Below are 15314 nucleotides of genomic sequence, written 5' to 3' on the forward strand. Positions count from 1 at the left end.
ATGAAAAGAATGCTCTCAGCCACATGGACCAGGCCAGTCAGTTTATGAATACATTGGCTGCTTGAAATGAGCCATATGTTCAGGGTTAGTAAGGGAAATACAGACTGCTCCAGCAGTTGGTTTCCATGAACTGGCACATACAAATTTTGTGTCATCAATCTTTTGTCAATTACGTCACTCAGAACTGCATGTGGACTACATGTGCTTTCACCCTTTTCAAAACAAAACTGACAAAGGGGAATTGTCATTTGAAGAAGAAGCTCCATGTGTTTGAAGTCAAATTTAATTGTAAGAGGGCTTCTTTAAATTAATTATGTGAGGTAAACTTACATGTGAATGAAGTTCTACTGTTCGTGGTCAGGTATTAAAGGTGATAGGAGAGAAATGCTTTAAAACAAGTTGTAAATATTGAACAGTAATTTCCCTTATCTTCCATAACTGCACTGCCTTCTACTTTTCTCTCTGTAGGAATAATAAAGCCTTGAGTGATCCAGCATGGAAGTACTTGAATAGTAGCAGAGAGAAACAGTTGAACCTGAAGCAGGCTGAGGAGAACAGGACATCAGGTAAAAAATCAATGTAAAGCTAGATGATACCTAGCCTCGACCAGTACAATCTTGCCCCTTTGCTACAAGTCCAGCAAGTTGCTGCAGAGGTGTTTTTTTCCTAATCTGCTATGCCATTAACTTTGTTGCTTCCTCCAGAGCCATATATGAGATGCAGATAACCTGCCTTCATTTTCAAAGCCTGTCCTGCTCTAGTGTGGCCTTCACCTTTTTTCTTCAGTGCTGATGCCAGCCCATGAGCCAGCTTGCTTGAAAATTCCAACAAGCAGCTTCAAACTGTTCCAAGCTGCCCTTTCACTTGGGAAGGGATTTCTGTAAACTCCTTTTTACTTACTTTCTTACATATTTTTAAAACTTGCCTTTGCTCTTAATGCCTGTGTGAACTCTAGGCTGGTTTTTTTTGTGATTGAGATGTCTACTGTTTGCTTTTACTTCCTTATCTTTTCCCCAGAATTTACAGGGGTCAGGACTTTGGTCCTGTTTGTACCAAAGTTCTCTTGGATACTGCTGTGGGACCAGGCTTTACAGACAATACAGAAATACTGACAATATGTAGATAAGCTAGTAAGCAGCACTGTTCTTCAGTTTGATGAATAAATACTTAGCTTCTTTCCTCGTAAAGCGGAATGCATTCAAGATCTTGTTTTTATGTGGGAATGTTGGTGGATGCATTCTTTTTTTACTGCATCTCTGATGGCAAAAATGTGTTACTGGAGGAGCTGGTAAGGTGAATATTTGAATGGACCTCTGAATGGACATCTGGTTTTGTCTTCAGAGTCAAAATTAGAGTCTGTGTATCTGTGCAAGTTCTTGCAAACTTCTTTCATATATCTGCATTTCTGAAAATTGCATGGCTCAAACAACTTCAAGAAAGAAGCAAACAGCTATTCGTTATTCAAACTAAATTACACTGAGATTCACTGTAATAGGTGGGATTTTGACTCTTGAGAGCCTTTTTTTAATGTGGCACCATCTGAGGCATTAAAGTCTCAGGATCTGTCACAATGATATCATATCAATAAAACAATCCTATTTTGCCCCAAGTATATAGTAATTTACTGTGGGAGTTGGGAGTAGGAAGAGAAGCTGTTTTCACTTCTGCATATTTACCTTGAATTTTGAGAGCTCTGCATTGGAAATCAGGAGATTTCTGTACATGTGTCTTACATAGATAGATATTTATCTACATAGATATTTATTAACTTTCACGTAGTGAAGATAATGACTTTTTAATATTTCATATTGCACTTTGGGTTTGATGGAGACTGAATTGAATACCTGAAACTCCATCATGCCTTTACTTACATATAATTAATAGTCACTTTAGTACTTCTAAGCATATGTATTAGTCATCTCCCAACCAATTCTGGAAACCAGTATTTGAGGATTTTTAAACCTTTTGACTAAGTACTTTCAAACAAGTTGCTTATTGTAAAAATAGCTGTGTAACCTGGAACAAAATGTCCTGTCTTTCCTTCTCTTTTAAAGGTGTTTTACCACTGCAGTCATCATCTTTTTATGGTAGTCGATCCTCTTCAAAGGAGTACTCCACTGGCAGTTCCTCCCTGGACAGGTAGGGCTGATTCACTAGAGTGAACTGCAAATAGCAGTTGTTTCACTGGAATTAAGCTCTTCAGTTTCCTGTGTGTTGATCACATGGTGCTTGGATGCATAACATGGTGGGTTCTGTTGTTTTTTTTTTCTTCATTCAGCAGCACAGTGCAGTTCTTCAAAGTGTCTTCAACTGCCCTGCTTACATCTACAAACTAGTTACTGATTTCAATAGAAAGACTTTGTAAAATCATTTAAGTCTGTTATAGTTGTTGTGAATAACTCTAGATGGTTCAAATACTATATGAACTCTGCAAGTTAAGTCTGAACTCGTACTTCATTTTTCCCAAGTAGATAAATGGCATGCAGTTCTATATTTTAATAACAGTATTTTAGCAAATACTAAATCCTGCTGAGCTTGGGATTCTTCTTTGTAAGGTGCTGTGCAGTCAGACTCATGGTCTCTGTCTTAGATAAGGTACAAGATCAAGGGAGAAAAGAAGCATTGTCCATGTGTAAATGTTAGGAATTGAGGTCTATAGTTGGTGATGAGGTTACAAGAACAAGAGACTGAAAATGAAGATTCTGGCCCAGATGTGAATTTTAGGCATATCTTGGGAGTGGTGATCTCCTGCTATGTAATTATTCTTCCTCTCATCATAGAGTGTGGGGAATTATTAAATGTTTGTAAGACCAAAGACTTGGTTATACTGCATGCCCACCAGTGCATATAAGAAGATTTAACCAAGCTAAGAATTTACTCTTCTAGAGAGAAGTGTTCTCTGTCACATCTCTTTTTCACTGTGATACATTCCAATTATCTTGTGTGGCTTCACCACTCCTTGTCTTCCATGGTGCTGCAATTCCAGTGTCATGGACTATAGCTCTTTAAGGCAGAACATTACAAATCTTCTATCTTCTTATGCTTTTATGTTTCTAGGTCTAGTGTATCCAGCCAGACCTCTTCAGCCAAAAGAAGCCTGGGATTCCTTTCTCAGCCTGCCCCTCTTTCTGTTAAAAAAATGAGATCTAATCAAGATTACACAGGATGGAACAAACCCCGAGTGCCCCTTTCCACCCATCCTCAACAACAGTTGCAAGGGTAAATTTAATTTTCTTTATCTAGCATGCATACTTTGATCATCAGAACATGCACATTCTTGTCATAATTATTTAATTAAAAAAATAATCCTGAAATAAATGAACACTGAGGGAGGGAACCCTTTTCTTAGTTTGGAGGGTATTTATTCCTGAATTCACATCCTTGGAGTTTGAGACATAGTAATTTCTGGTAATTCATGTTTCTTTAATGATGATTCATTTCTCTATCTTTATATGTGTATATATATATATATATATATATATATATGCATTTTTTAAAAGTTTGATTGTAGAAACTCATGTGAGCTTTCCTGGTAAATGCTGCCTCCCATGAGTTTTCAGTTTAGGCTGAAGAGCTGGGGAACAGCTCCAGTAAGATGCTCTTTGGGGAGTGGCTGGGGTGAATATCCTATGTGTTAGTAGTGCTGTGTTTTACTCTGGCAGCAGGTTTGCACATTGACCAAGCATTCAAAAAAAATTTTTTTTTCAGGTTTTCAAACTTGGGAAACACCTGCTATATGAATGCCATCCTACAGTCCTTGTTTTCAATTCAGTCTTTTGCTAATGATTTGCTCAAACAGGGTATCCCATGGAAAAAAATTCCACTCAATGCACTTATCAGGTAAAATTCACATTCTGTGAAAGCTGTTTTTCTCCTTCTTTATTGAGAAACTGGTTTGGTAAAACTGAAGCATGCTTGTAGAGGGTCATTTGCCTGTATAGATAATAAAAGAAATCCTAGAGCTATCTGTATTTTGTGGCTTTACTTTTGAATTAGGAAATCAGCTCTTAACTTATAATATTGAGTTACAGGCATTCTTTTACTGTATTTGTAGTGGCAGAGTGAAATGCTTCAGAAGAAAATGTAAGAAATTGCAAAATAAGTTAGGTGCAGAAAAGTTTCTTTTAAAAACTTTGCCAGGTAGAGTTTAGGCTGATCACTAACTTCACCTGATATGTGGGGGCTTATGCCTTTTGTTTGGTAGCTGTGGAAAGTGTTCAAGTTTTGCATACTTAATCTTTCTCTAAATTCTGCCATTTGGGATTTTTATTATATTTTCTCTGATGCACCTCATTTATTTTCTGTCTCTAAATAAGATGCAAGATTATCAGAACCATTTGTGTTTCTGTTCCATCAATTTTTTATATCTTTTGAGGTAATTTTCTATTTTTGCTGTGTCATCTTGAACTCTTTCTACACTACTCGGGATCAGAGGTTGTTCCATGTGCCTCTTGAAATGTCCTTTCTCTAATTTTTATAGAAAGACCTCTGAAGGTTGTGCTCCATATACCTAATGGGCAGTGTGTCATCCTGTACAAGTCAGAGTTGATACTCAAAGCATCTACTTTGTCTTCTCTTGGTTTGGCTATACCATCTAACCTGGTGACTGTTTTTCTGGTTGATCAGTGATTGATTATCACCTGTGCTGTGGTTTCCTAATGTGCTTCGCTGAGCAGCTGAGAGGGCCAGGACAGCACATGCTGTTCTTGGAGTTCAGCAGAGTAGCAGAAACTTGTCAAGCTGCAATAAACTGATCAGATTCTTGGGGTTAACTGAGTATGAGTTGTTGGTTTGGGATGCAATGGGATTATACAGGTTTTCCCTGTCTTTGGGTTGGGGGTTTTTTGTGTCATGCGATGTGACATCTTCCTGTCACCTTCTTATGTATGTAGCATGACCAAAACTTGTTCTTGGAGTATATTTGGTGTGTATGTCCTGTGAAATTGTAAAGCAGTTGTAAAAGATAACTAAATCATAGTAGCTCAGAGGCACAAGTAAAGTTAATTTCAAAAGTTCTGTAGCAAAGCTGACAGAAACACGAGCATGAACCAAGGAACTCCTCATGGCTCTTTTTGCTACAACTTTTTCTCTGTTAAAATGTTTTTACTGCTGGAAGATGTAAGACTTGAAAATGAGTGGAAGTTTAAAAATAAAACATAAATAGAAACTGTTCTGATCATTCAAGTTGAATTTAGTGATTTTGTATTGCTTATTTTGGTACTGTGTGATATCATATTTCCTATCAGTACAAATGTTTTTAAAAAGCATTATGAGGTTTTTTTCTCATTGCAAAAGAGGAGAAATACATTTTTAGAGCTTTATAAGGCTTTTCATTTTACTTTAAAAGATTGTGGATTGGGTTTTTTTGTTCATTTGAGTGCTGTTTGATGATGGCTTCAAATGAGATCTCAAAATACTTGAAATGGAAAAGGTTAATTATATGTGGGATATTTTCATACAGAACCCCTGAACCACTTATCACAGGACAGAAGCTTTTAGGAACTCTTAAAATAAGGTATCATGAATTCTGTTATGTTTCTCTAAAGTCCTGGAAAACCAACCAGTGTTTCATTGCCTTGACTTCTGCAGACGTTTTGCCCATCTGCTTGCTAAAAAAGATGTCTGCAGCTCTGAGGTTAAGAAAGAGCTGCTCAAGAAGGTGAAAAGTGCCATTTCAGCTACTGCAGAGAGATTTTCTGGGTACATGCAGAATGTAAGTATCATTGTCTGGAAACAGTTATGTGCAATTTGTCCAGTGCTTGGACTGTGTTGAACACCTGTCAAGCTTCAGCTGTGTTTGACAGTGACTTTTGGTTGAATGGCAATGATCGTTAGAGCAGAACTGCCTCAGTATTACTGAATGCAGTGAACTGAACATAATTCCCCAGTCTGTGTGTGTTTGAGAAAAGTACTGAATGAAGTTATACAAAGCCATATCATTACATTTGCCCTGTTTCTAGGATGCACATGAGTTCTTGAGCCAGTGTCTGGATCAGCTGAAGGAAGACATGGAAAAGTTAAACAAAACGTGGAAGAGTGAGCCAATCCCTAATGAGGATAACTCACCAGGACGTGCTTCTGACGACCTCTCAGCCACCAAAGTTTATACATGTCCCGTTATCAGTAACTTAGAGTTTGAGGTTCAGCATTCTATCATTTGCAAAATGTAAGTGTGCTTGACAGCTTTTTTCACACTTATCTTAAAAGACTTAGGAAGTCTTCCCATCTCACATGACTTCACCTGTAGTAACCACAACTAAGAACTATGTTTTATCCAAGGCTAGATATTTAGAAGAATACTCTCTTGTCTAGAAATGTTGTAAACTTCACACACTGTCTGCTGCTGCAGGCCTTCTTTAAACAGTGTCATACTACATAGTTCTTCATTGCATTTCCTATGGAAAGCCTTTGTACTTTGCTCTGTGTGTACCAATTGTATGGGAATAGAGAGAAAAGGGGGTTTCATCCAAGTAATGTTTCCTCTTAAAAAAAGGAAAAGGGGATGCCATGTTTTTAATTTGATCTTTCTAAGGGCATCCAGGGAATGGCATTTTCTTCTGTCTCTCTACATTCTTACAGAAAAAGATGTCAACCAATATGTTTGGGCATTCATTGTGTGTGACCTGTGCAGCAGATGTGTTCAGCTATAGCAGAATTTTGCTTTGATTTCCTCTATACCTGATCATTTGCCTCTCCAAAGCAATCTGTGCTTTTTTGTTCTTACCCTTAAACAAATGCTTCAACTTCTAAAGCATCAAAAAGAAATTGCAAGTTCCAACTTTGTCCTGAGCATCAAACAGTTCCATTTTGATGAATAAAAATAGGATGAACTGGGAAGTCACTTTACCCTAAACCACAAAAGTATTTGTTAGTTTTAAGTTTCTTTTTCATCAGACTTGCAGGAGCATGTTTCTTTTTTAGGTGTGGTGAAACAGTCACTAAACGAGAACAGTTTAATGACCTCTCCATTGACCTTCCTCGAAGGAAGAAATTTCTTCCTTCCCGATCCATCCAGGATTCTCTTGACCTCTTTTTTCGGGTATGTACTTTGAGGGGGGGGTTTATGCATTGTGGAGTGTGTGCAGGTCATGCACCATATGGAAATTCTGATTGTACAGCTGATTATTAGTTTCTTTCACAGTGGTTTGCAGGCATGTGAGATAGCATGGAACTTTTTTGAGGTTTGTCCATTAGCAGCATATGGAAGTTTATATTGTAAAATGCTGTGCAGAAATTAACTGATGTAAAATAGGTGAACTTCCCAATTTTGTGATGGAAGAGTTGAGGTGTAAACAAATACAGAGGAGAGAAGGGAGGCTGTTACATTGGGATAATCACTCAGGAAGTGCTACCTCTCCTAGGCTAGGATGCTTCAAGCCTTAATTAGCATGGAGGAAAAAATCATGCAGGTACAATAATTAAAAAAAAATAAATAGCTGTAATATGTGGATGCTTGCTTTCTAAATAGAGCTTCAAGGTGAAGCTTCTGAAAGCTGAAAATGAACTTGTATGTCTGTGAATTGGTGTGGTATTTTGTCATATCTTCAGACAAACTTTTTTTTCTCTCTGTATAGATAATACTTTCAACAGAGAGAATAGCTGACGTGCTTTTTCTTCTAAAAGCTGGTGGAGGTCTTACAATTTAAAAAAAATCCTAAAATTTTAATGTAATTTGACTTCACTTAAGGTAAAGCACTGTAGGAATATTTGATGGGCAGGTTATATAATTTCAGGAAAGGAATGCTTCCCCTTTTGATGTCTGTCCACAACTCTACTCTCATGTAGCATACCCTTGGTAAGTTTAGATGAGGATACCCTTTGAGGAACAAACAGAAGTTTTGAACAAGAGGGAGAAAATTTCATGGCACCACATCTACTGAAGATTATTAGGGGAAAAAAACCCAACAAACAAGTCCTGTGTATAAGAGAGAAAACTGTTGCCCTCACAAGATTGTCCCCTCCCTTTGGAAGCTATTTTGTATTCCACCTGTGTTAGTGGATATGATGTGAAATTTTAAGGTCTGCTGCCTGTCCTCTTATTAAATGTCCTCTTACTATGTCAACTGGAAGACGATTATAATTTTAAGTGGTTACTGCTGTTTTTGAAGAGTTTGTGTAAGAGATGTGTATTTTTGGTTGAGATCTCCTTGATTTCTCTTTTGTTCCACAAGTCATTTCTCTGCTCCCTTAAACAGGCAGAGGAGATTGAGTATTCCTGTGAGAAGTGCAATGGAAAGTCTGCTGTTGTCACACACAAGTTCAACAGGCTTCCCAGGTAAATGCTGACACCTGTTCCCCTCCTTCCTGGAGGCACATTACAAAAGTGCAAGCAAAAATCCCCTGAAGAGTAAAGCTGGGAAAATGAGCAGGACAGCATGTGCAGTGGTCAGTGTGTGAAAGAGGTGCACCTGCAGTCAGTCTCCATGCTGTTCTTCAGTTTTACTCTGAAGAAGCCCTTGGAAACCCTCAGCAGTACTTATTTCTTCCTCCCTATCACTACACAAGGAGGACTAAGTCTTCCCTTTCCCCTTTTCTTGGGGTTTCTGGGATATGAAGGAAGCACATATAGGAAATATATTCTGGAATTTTAATATTGTACAAGTTGAGTGATGAACAGGGGGTGTGTGATTACCTATGTCTTGCAGGTAAGGGATGGTCAGCATTTGCCTACCACCCCTAAGTAATAATCTGGTTTGGTCAGGTGAATGCCTTTGGAAAAAAGGCTTCCTTGGATTTTGAATAGGTTTTCTTTGACTTCTGTCTTGAGATGAACATTTGTCCTTCTCTTCTCTCTCTCAGGGTCCTGATTCTTCATCTGAAACGATACAGCTTCAATGTAGCATTGTCTCTCAATCATAAAGTGGGGCAGCAAGTGGTTATTCCCAGATACCTAACCCTGCTTTCCCACTGCACAGAAAGCACCAGGCTGCCACTGACACTGGGGTGGAGCGTCCATTCTGCCATGTAAGTGTGCAGCTTTGGTCCCTGCTCTGCTAATCATGTGTGTCACAAGGTAGGCACTTGTCAGATCTCCTCCAGAGGATGTCTGGGCAAGGAAACATTACAGTTATGCAGCTTCAGATGTGTGCTGCTGGCTTGTAATGCTGCTGTCATAAGAACATGTTTGGAAAGGAAGCATGATAGAAGCAGTAGGAAGAGATAGCTGGGCATTATCTAGGGAATATTTGGTAAGATAATATTCTTCACTGTCCTTGAAAATAACTTTATATTCTTTTTAAGAACACTTCTGTTAGTAATTTTTAAAATGTAGGTCTCTCAGTGTAAAGTAATCTAGATTACCTTTCCCTTCAGAACACTGTAACTCTGCTTAGAAGACAAAACATCCTGCCTTTTTCTGCTAATTTCCACTTGCACCTCCTGTGCTGTCATTCATTTTTCATTGCCTTTCCTGTGCCACTGTAGTATCTGAGCACTTTGGATGCTGCAAATACTCTCTTCTTCTCTCTGAGACTGTTATATCTGTACAGCTGCCTGACCTGAGACACAGAGATTAAATGTGCCAGTTGTCACATAGGAAGCTTGTGGCAGAATGAGGAACAAGAAACCCTTAGGTCTCTTGTGGCCTCTGCTGAGTGACATAGGCAGGGTATCCATAGTCAGCTAGGACACATCTGGTGCATCTGTTCAGCAGTGTGGCAGGTGTTTTGCCAAATGTTTAGTGGTGTTCTGAAATATAAGTGGATGTTTCCGGTGAGTTTGTTTTAACAGTAGGAATCTCAAACACAACAAACGGTTTATGCTAACCAGAGCAGCAATACTTGACAATGGCTTGGAAATAGCTTTCCAATGTTTGGAGGGGTTTTTTTTTTCAGTCATGAAAACCATTGTAATTGACCAGGGAGTGGAAGGGAAACTAGGCTGGAGAGAAGCAGCCCTGGTTTAGGGGGAAGATTAGAAAAGGTTTCTGCAGTGGCTACCATCTGTTTGATAGATGTGTAGTGATAGTGATGGACTTTGAGGAGCCCATGAAAGGATTAAATGGAGCAGGAAGTTGGTTCAGAGGAATCTAGGTAAGGCAGGAGAAATTAAGATGTGGGAAATGCCAGAAAACCGGCTGATCCAGACAAGAGAAGGAGACTGTGGTTTGGGAGCAGGAACTCAAGTGTTGGTGGGAATAAAATATAAAGGAATGAGTTGTCTTGACATGGGAGCCAAGAGCCTTTAATTTGTGAGCCGGTCCCTGAGGGTGCATCGCCAAGAAGTGAATCAAGTTTAAAGGATTATACATGGTTTTGAACAACTGTTGTTTATTTATAGTGTGATGAAGTTATTACTGTAAATCTAAGCAATTAGCAAGTACATAATGATATTCTGCTTGTTCTTTTGGTCATGGATTTGCATGCATAGCAGACAAGTAAACTTATTTTTTAAAGACTGTAACTACTGCAATAAATTATTTTATTCTTTTAATAGTTCCCGTCCATTGAAAGCCTCCCAGATGGTGAATTCCTGTACTGTAAGCACTTCCACACCTTGTAGGTGAGTTATAGCTCTGGAATGTCCTTGTCCAATGGCCTGGGGTTTTGTGGCATAGGTTCCAAGGCATTTTTAGATTTTCTAGGTCTTTTCTGGTGTTAATGTTGTAAATTATTTCAGCTACTGTCTTTTTTCATATCTGAGTTTTATTGGGATTGCATGGTAGCTGAAATTAACATCAGTGGTGCAATTTGCCTTGTTTAAGAAGCAAAATGATTGCTACTTCTGCAATCTAGCTCTTTGTTCTGACTCTATGGAGCCAAAATGGGTGTTTTGGGAGCAGGAGGTTGATTCCTTAAGTTTATTTGCTAAGATGAGACAGCCAGTTTTTGATACTGTGAAAAATGTGATATCACACTGAATGGTTTTGCATTGAGGGATGCTTAAAGACCAGATTTACTAATAAAACAGAAATTGTGACTTCCCCAGACTCCTTTGTCTTCTGTTCTAAAGAAGCAGGAATTTATCTTAATGGAAGAGCAAACAGCAAAATGAAAAATTGGTGCATTTTTGTACTTCTTATATCTGGGTAATGTTGTGAGAAGCCCTATGTCCAACTTAAAAAACTCAAGTCAAATGATTTATGCCAAATCTATGTGCTAATGTGGCCTTGTCTCAAATGAGTTCAGTCTGGGATTGCAAGGTAATCAAGTGCAGAATCCTTTGCCTTAAAAACAAGAGCCACACACTTAGTTACTTTTAACTTTGTAAGCTGTTATTGCAGGCTTCAAGTAAACATGTCAGCTAACCCAGCAGAATAAAGCTTCCTGAAAACCTTGACTTCCATATTAATAAATTGTCATTGTCCCTTGTTGCAGTGTGTTCCCCAGTTGAACAGTGTAAAAGCAATGCTTCAACAGTTACTTTGAGACATGTTTGTATGATGCTACAATGCTGTGAGGTTCTGTAGCCATGTTTTTAATTTACAGAAAATACACTTTCAAGTCCAAGAGCTCTGCAGCACTCTATGTAGATTCTGACAGCGATGATGAGCCATTGAAACGCTCTGTTGCCCATAGCCAAAGGTTGTGTAACATACAGAGCAGAGACCAGCAACAACTGCAAGATGAGCCAGAAAAGGTAAGGGAAAAACCCACAAACTTTCATGTACTAGATCCTGTTTGTGCTCATGTCTGCTGTGTGCTTTTTTTAGCATAAACTGAGTGACATTGATGTCAGATGAGGTTTTTTTCCTGCTAATTAGCACTGCAGTGCTGGAAGGGAGTGCTTTGCTAATTGACCTCCCTCTACAGTTGTCTTGGGTTCCCACTGGGAACAGAAGTAATTGCATTGCAATTGAACTTGAGTTTTCAGGTTATGGATACCAGCTGCTTAGCAGTTTGGTCAGTCCTTTGGGTAACTTCCACTAATAATGTTCCTGGGCTGAAGTGTAATGTGCTGTCAATAATAAAAGTATGAGGTAAGGCCCTTGATTAAATTAGATCCAGTATAAGGTGGGCTAAGCAAAATATTCAGTTGAGAGAATTTCATGCACATCCAATCCGTGTCCCCTTTCAAGTGTGGCTTTTAATTGTTGTTAGAATCTGAAGCTAACAGTCTTTGTAGGCGGACACAGAAGTGTGAAGAGACCAAGTTCATTGGTGTAATGGCACAGTTAATTTCAAATTGCCTTTGAGCTTTTCCTTGTGACTAGTGTCAATGCTGCCAAGATACTTTTTTTGCCTGTCAGGCCAGTGTATTAGCAGGTAGATGAGTTGTGTGGGAAGAAATGATGACCCAGAAGGGAATAGCAGCAGCTTAGAGGATTATCTTGCAGTACCACTTTCTTCTGTTGAGAGAACTGCAGGCCTTGTGCATAGGACAAGTTTCCTGCATCTCTGCTTCTATAAAGCTTTTGCTTCACTAAAGTTTTTGACAATGCTCATAGGATTATTTTAATCAAGGAGAGATTTGTGGCCTTGATTATGATATTAAGGGACAGGTGTAAATGTGGATGAATAGCAGTAGTAACAAGAGGAAGATATCTACAGTTTCTGATGTGATGGGAAAATCAAACCAAGGGAGGATCCTCACCCAGAATTTAATAAATGACAGATACTGAGTATTAAACTTTTAGAAGATCCAGAGCTAGGAAGAGCTGCCAGTTTGATGAAGCTCAGAACTACAGATAAGAATGATCTTGACAAATCTGAGAAACTGCATAAAAATAGGAGAGGTGGTTCAGTAGGAACAGGCTAAAGGTGCTAATCTTAGCAGGATTAAATGACTATAAATGTGGGATAGGAACAGCTGGGAAAACAGTGGGCCTTCAGAAAGGTCATGAAAGGTGACAATGCCAAGGTCAGGCAGGTTGAAAGTAGAAGTATCTAGACAGAACCATAGCCTCCATACACACTGTGTGAAGTAACCATCCTTTTTTCCTCAGAACTGAGCTTTAGTTGGAGCTCTGTATCCGTCTTTGGGCTCTGGACTGAAAAGAGTTATAGATTAACTGGAGAGGGGCCACAGGAGAGGAACATGAATGGTCAGAGGTCTAGAAAGGAAGATTTTGAGAGAAAGAGCCAGGCAAGTGGTCTTCAGTTTGGTCTTTAGTTGAAAGAAAAATGTAAGCAAGGCTTGTGTCTTCAAGGAAAGGGAGGAAGTTAATAGAAACACTTGAGCTGTTTCCTGTGCCTGTGGTGGATAGAACAAGAAGTAATAGCCTAAATTGCAGACAGTAATTTTTAGATTAAATATTAGGGAACGCTTCCTGATGGTCAGGATATGTAGGGATGGAATGGATTGCTGTGGGAAAGCACAGAAAGCTCTTTGCTGAAGGTCTGGTGTCTGCTGTTCTGCATGGCACATCTATGCCTGGCTGCAGCTGGAGGAAGGAAACAAGCTTGTCTTTGAAGTCCCTGTTATGTACCTTTTAGAAAAGGTATTTCAAGCTGTCCTGACTTCCTGGAGTTTTGTTTGTGGGGAAGAGTAGGTAGTTTCTACTGCATAAACCCTGTAAGTGCAGAAATTGTGGGAATAAAGCATACTAATTTGAATAACAAATTAATTACAGGCTTTACAGCCAGTTGTGGGAAAGAGACACTGGTGGTGATGATTCCACATAAATTATTTTATTCTGTGGCTGTGCATATTGGCCACTTCTCAGCCACAGGCCTGGCCAGCCGTGTGTTACCATTAACCAGGTTCTCTCACCACCTCAATGTTGTCCTGGGAGACCTGGTCCTGGTTTTTTGGAGGTGGCAGTACTGTTGCTGCACCATTTCTCTTGGTATGAGTCTCAAAAGAGCTGTGGATGGGGTTGCATTAAGGGCTTGGTGGTCACTTTGTCTGGCAAGTGCATCCCTTGCCAGGCACTCCTTGCAAAATGTCCCTGCTGTGTGGGAGAACAGCTGGAATAGCATCTGTGTATGGCACTGGATGCTAGGGGCAAACAGCAGTTGTCCAGCTAAACAGGGCACAGCTGCAATTCCTGTGATCTCTGCTTCTGCAGATGAAGTAGTATTTGAAGGACTTCTTAAAAATGCTTACTTAAAACAGCCTGTCTTACAGCCTGAGCTATTTAAAATCTATGCAAATAATGTCTAGTAGAAAAGTTGTATTCAAATAATGCACAGATGCTGCCAAGTCTTTAAAGTCCATCCACTGAATTAGTGGTAGTTGTTGGCAGAGAGCCTGGAACTAGGGTTTGCTGAAGAGCTAAAGCAGTTTTGATGTTGGTAACCTACAGGTGCAGGGAGAGAAATCAGAAAGCTTAGAAAGGTATTCTGCTTTACTTATCCAGTGCATAAATACCTGTGAGGAGAGAGGTTTAAATTTGGCACCTCTAATTCTTGGAGGGCAGCAGGTCTAGAACAAGCAGTTTAGTTAGCTAATTCATTTGCTAATCTTGTTTGACAAGGCAGTTTTAATACAAAATGCTTGCTGTATTTGAGTAAAAAGCAGCAGTAAAAATGTGATTTTGTTCATTTTAACAAGGTTCTGGGATTCATCCTAATGCAGTTTGCAGTAAGATCTGGATAAGTGCATTATAATAGAAACTATCTTACCCTAGTTTAACATAATATAGGAAAAGAAATTCTAAGCATATGGTAAATAGTGTAATTGTGTAAACATGCATACATGGAGGTTAACCTCCTGATTAACACTTAATATCAAAATGATTGAAATTACTATATTATTTGCAAATTACAGTGGTGTAGGAGTTGATGAGCATCAGCTTTAGGAAAATGAACTATAAAAAGGAAAATTGAGATTAAGACTAAGGTGGTTTTTTTTTCTTCCAAATGAAAATCATTCTGTTCTCCTTGGGAAAGAATAATTCCCCCTTTCCCTGTTTAACTGTTTTCTTACTTGGTTTGCAACTCCTGCACTCCTCCCTCTACTCACATCACAGTTTCATATGACAAATCTGCAGCACAAAACCTAATTTTAATTGCTCTTTATACCAGCTCAATTTTAGTTTCTGTTCATCCATCCCTATATTTGAGTTCAGTTACTCTCATGTTGCTGCTTCATCCTTCGCTAACAAACTTGCAGTTTCCCTGCTTATATCTCAGCATTGACTTGCCAGGGGCTTGAAAATTCATCAGAACCTAAAGGGGAAACATGTTTTGAAGGAAAGGAAGGAGAAGTTAAGAATTATCTTGTGTATGTTAATCCACAAGGCCTGTAAAAACTGGTTGTAGTGTATACTTAAATATTTTTCTGTGGAGTAAGTGTAGCTATAAAGGCTGTCTCTCCCTCGAGTCTCATGTAACTATGTTGAATGTTGACAGTGCCAAACTCCCACTCCCTGGGGTTAATAAAAATAAATCTCCACGGAAATGTGAAACTGATGTTGTATACCTGCTTATTCA

At 39.0% G+C, this 15314-nt stretch overlaps 1 protein-coding gene across 1 annotated transcript in view; it reads left to right on the top strand.

The window, feature by feature from the left end:
• The window catches only part of USP37 (ubiquitin specific peptidase 37), a 34781-nt gene that overhangs the window by 7240 nt on the left and 12227 nt on the right, over window positions 1–15314 (top strand). The window contains exons 7-17 of the mRNA XM_074548670.1: window positions 469–566; window positions 2055–2139; window positions 3058–3219; window positions 3709–3840; window positions 5590–5713; window positions 5961–6166; window positions 6922–7039; window positions 8196–8275; window positions 8800–8964; window positions 10435–10500; window positions 11427–11577. Of these exons, the coding sequence (XP_074404771.1) occupies window positions 469–566; window positions 2055–2139; window positions 3058–3219; window positions 3709–3840; window positions 5590–5713; window positions 5961–6166; window positions 6922–7039; window positions 8196–8275; window positions 8800–8964; window positions 10435–10500; window positions 11427–11577 (1387 nt within the window). The remainder of the gene's footprint in view (window positions 1–468; window positions 567–2054; window positions 2140–3057; window positions 3220–3708; window positions 3841–5589; window positions 5714–5960; window positions 6167–6921; window positions 7040–8195; window positions 8276–8799; window positions 8965–10434; window positions 10501–11426; window positions 11578–15314) is intronic.

This window comes from Zonotrichia albicollis, chromosome 10 (assembly GCF_047830755.1).
Source record: "Zonotrichia albicollis isolate bZonAlb1 chromosome 10, bZonAlb1.hap1, whole genome shotgun sequence".
Lineage (NCBI taxonomy): Eukaryota > Metazoa > Chordata > Aves > Passeriformes > Passerellidae > Zonotrichia > Zonotrichia albicollis.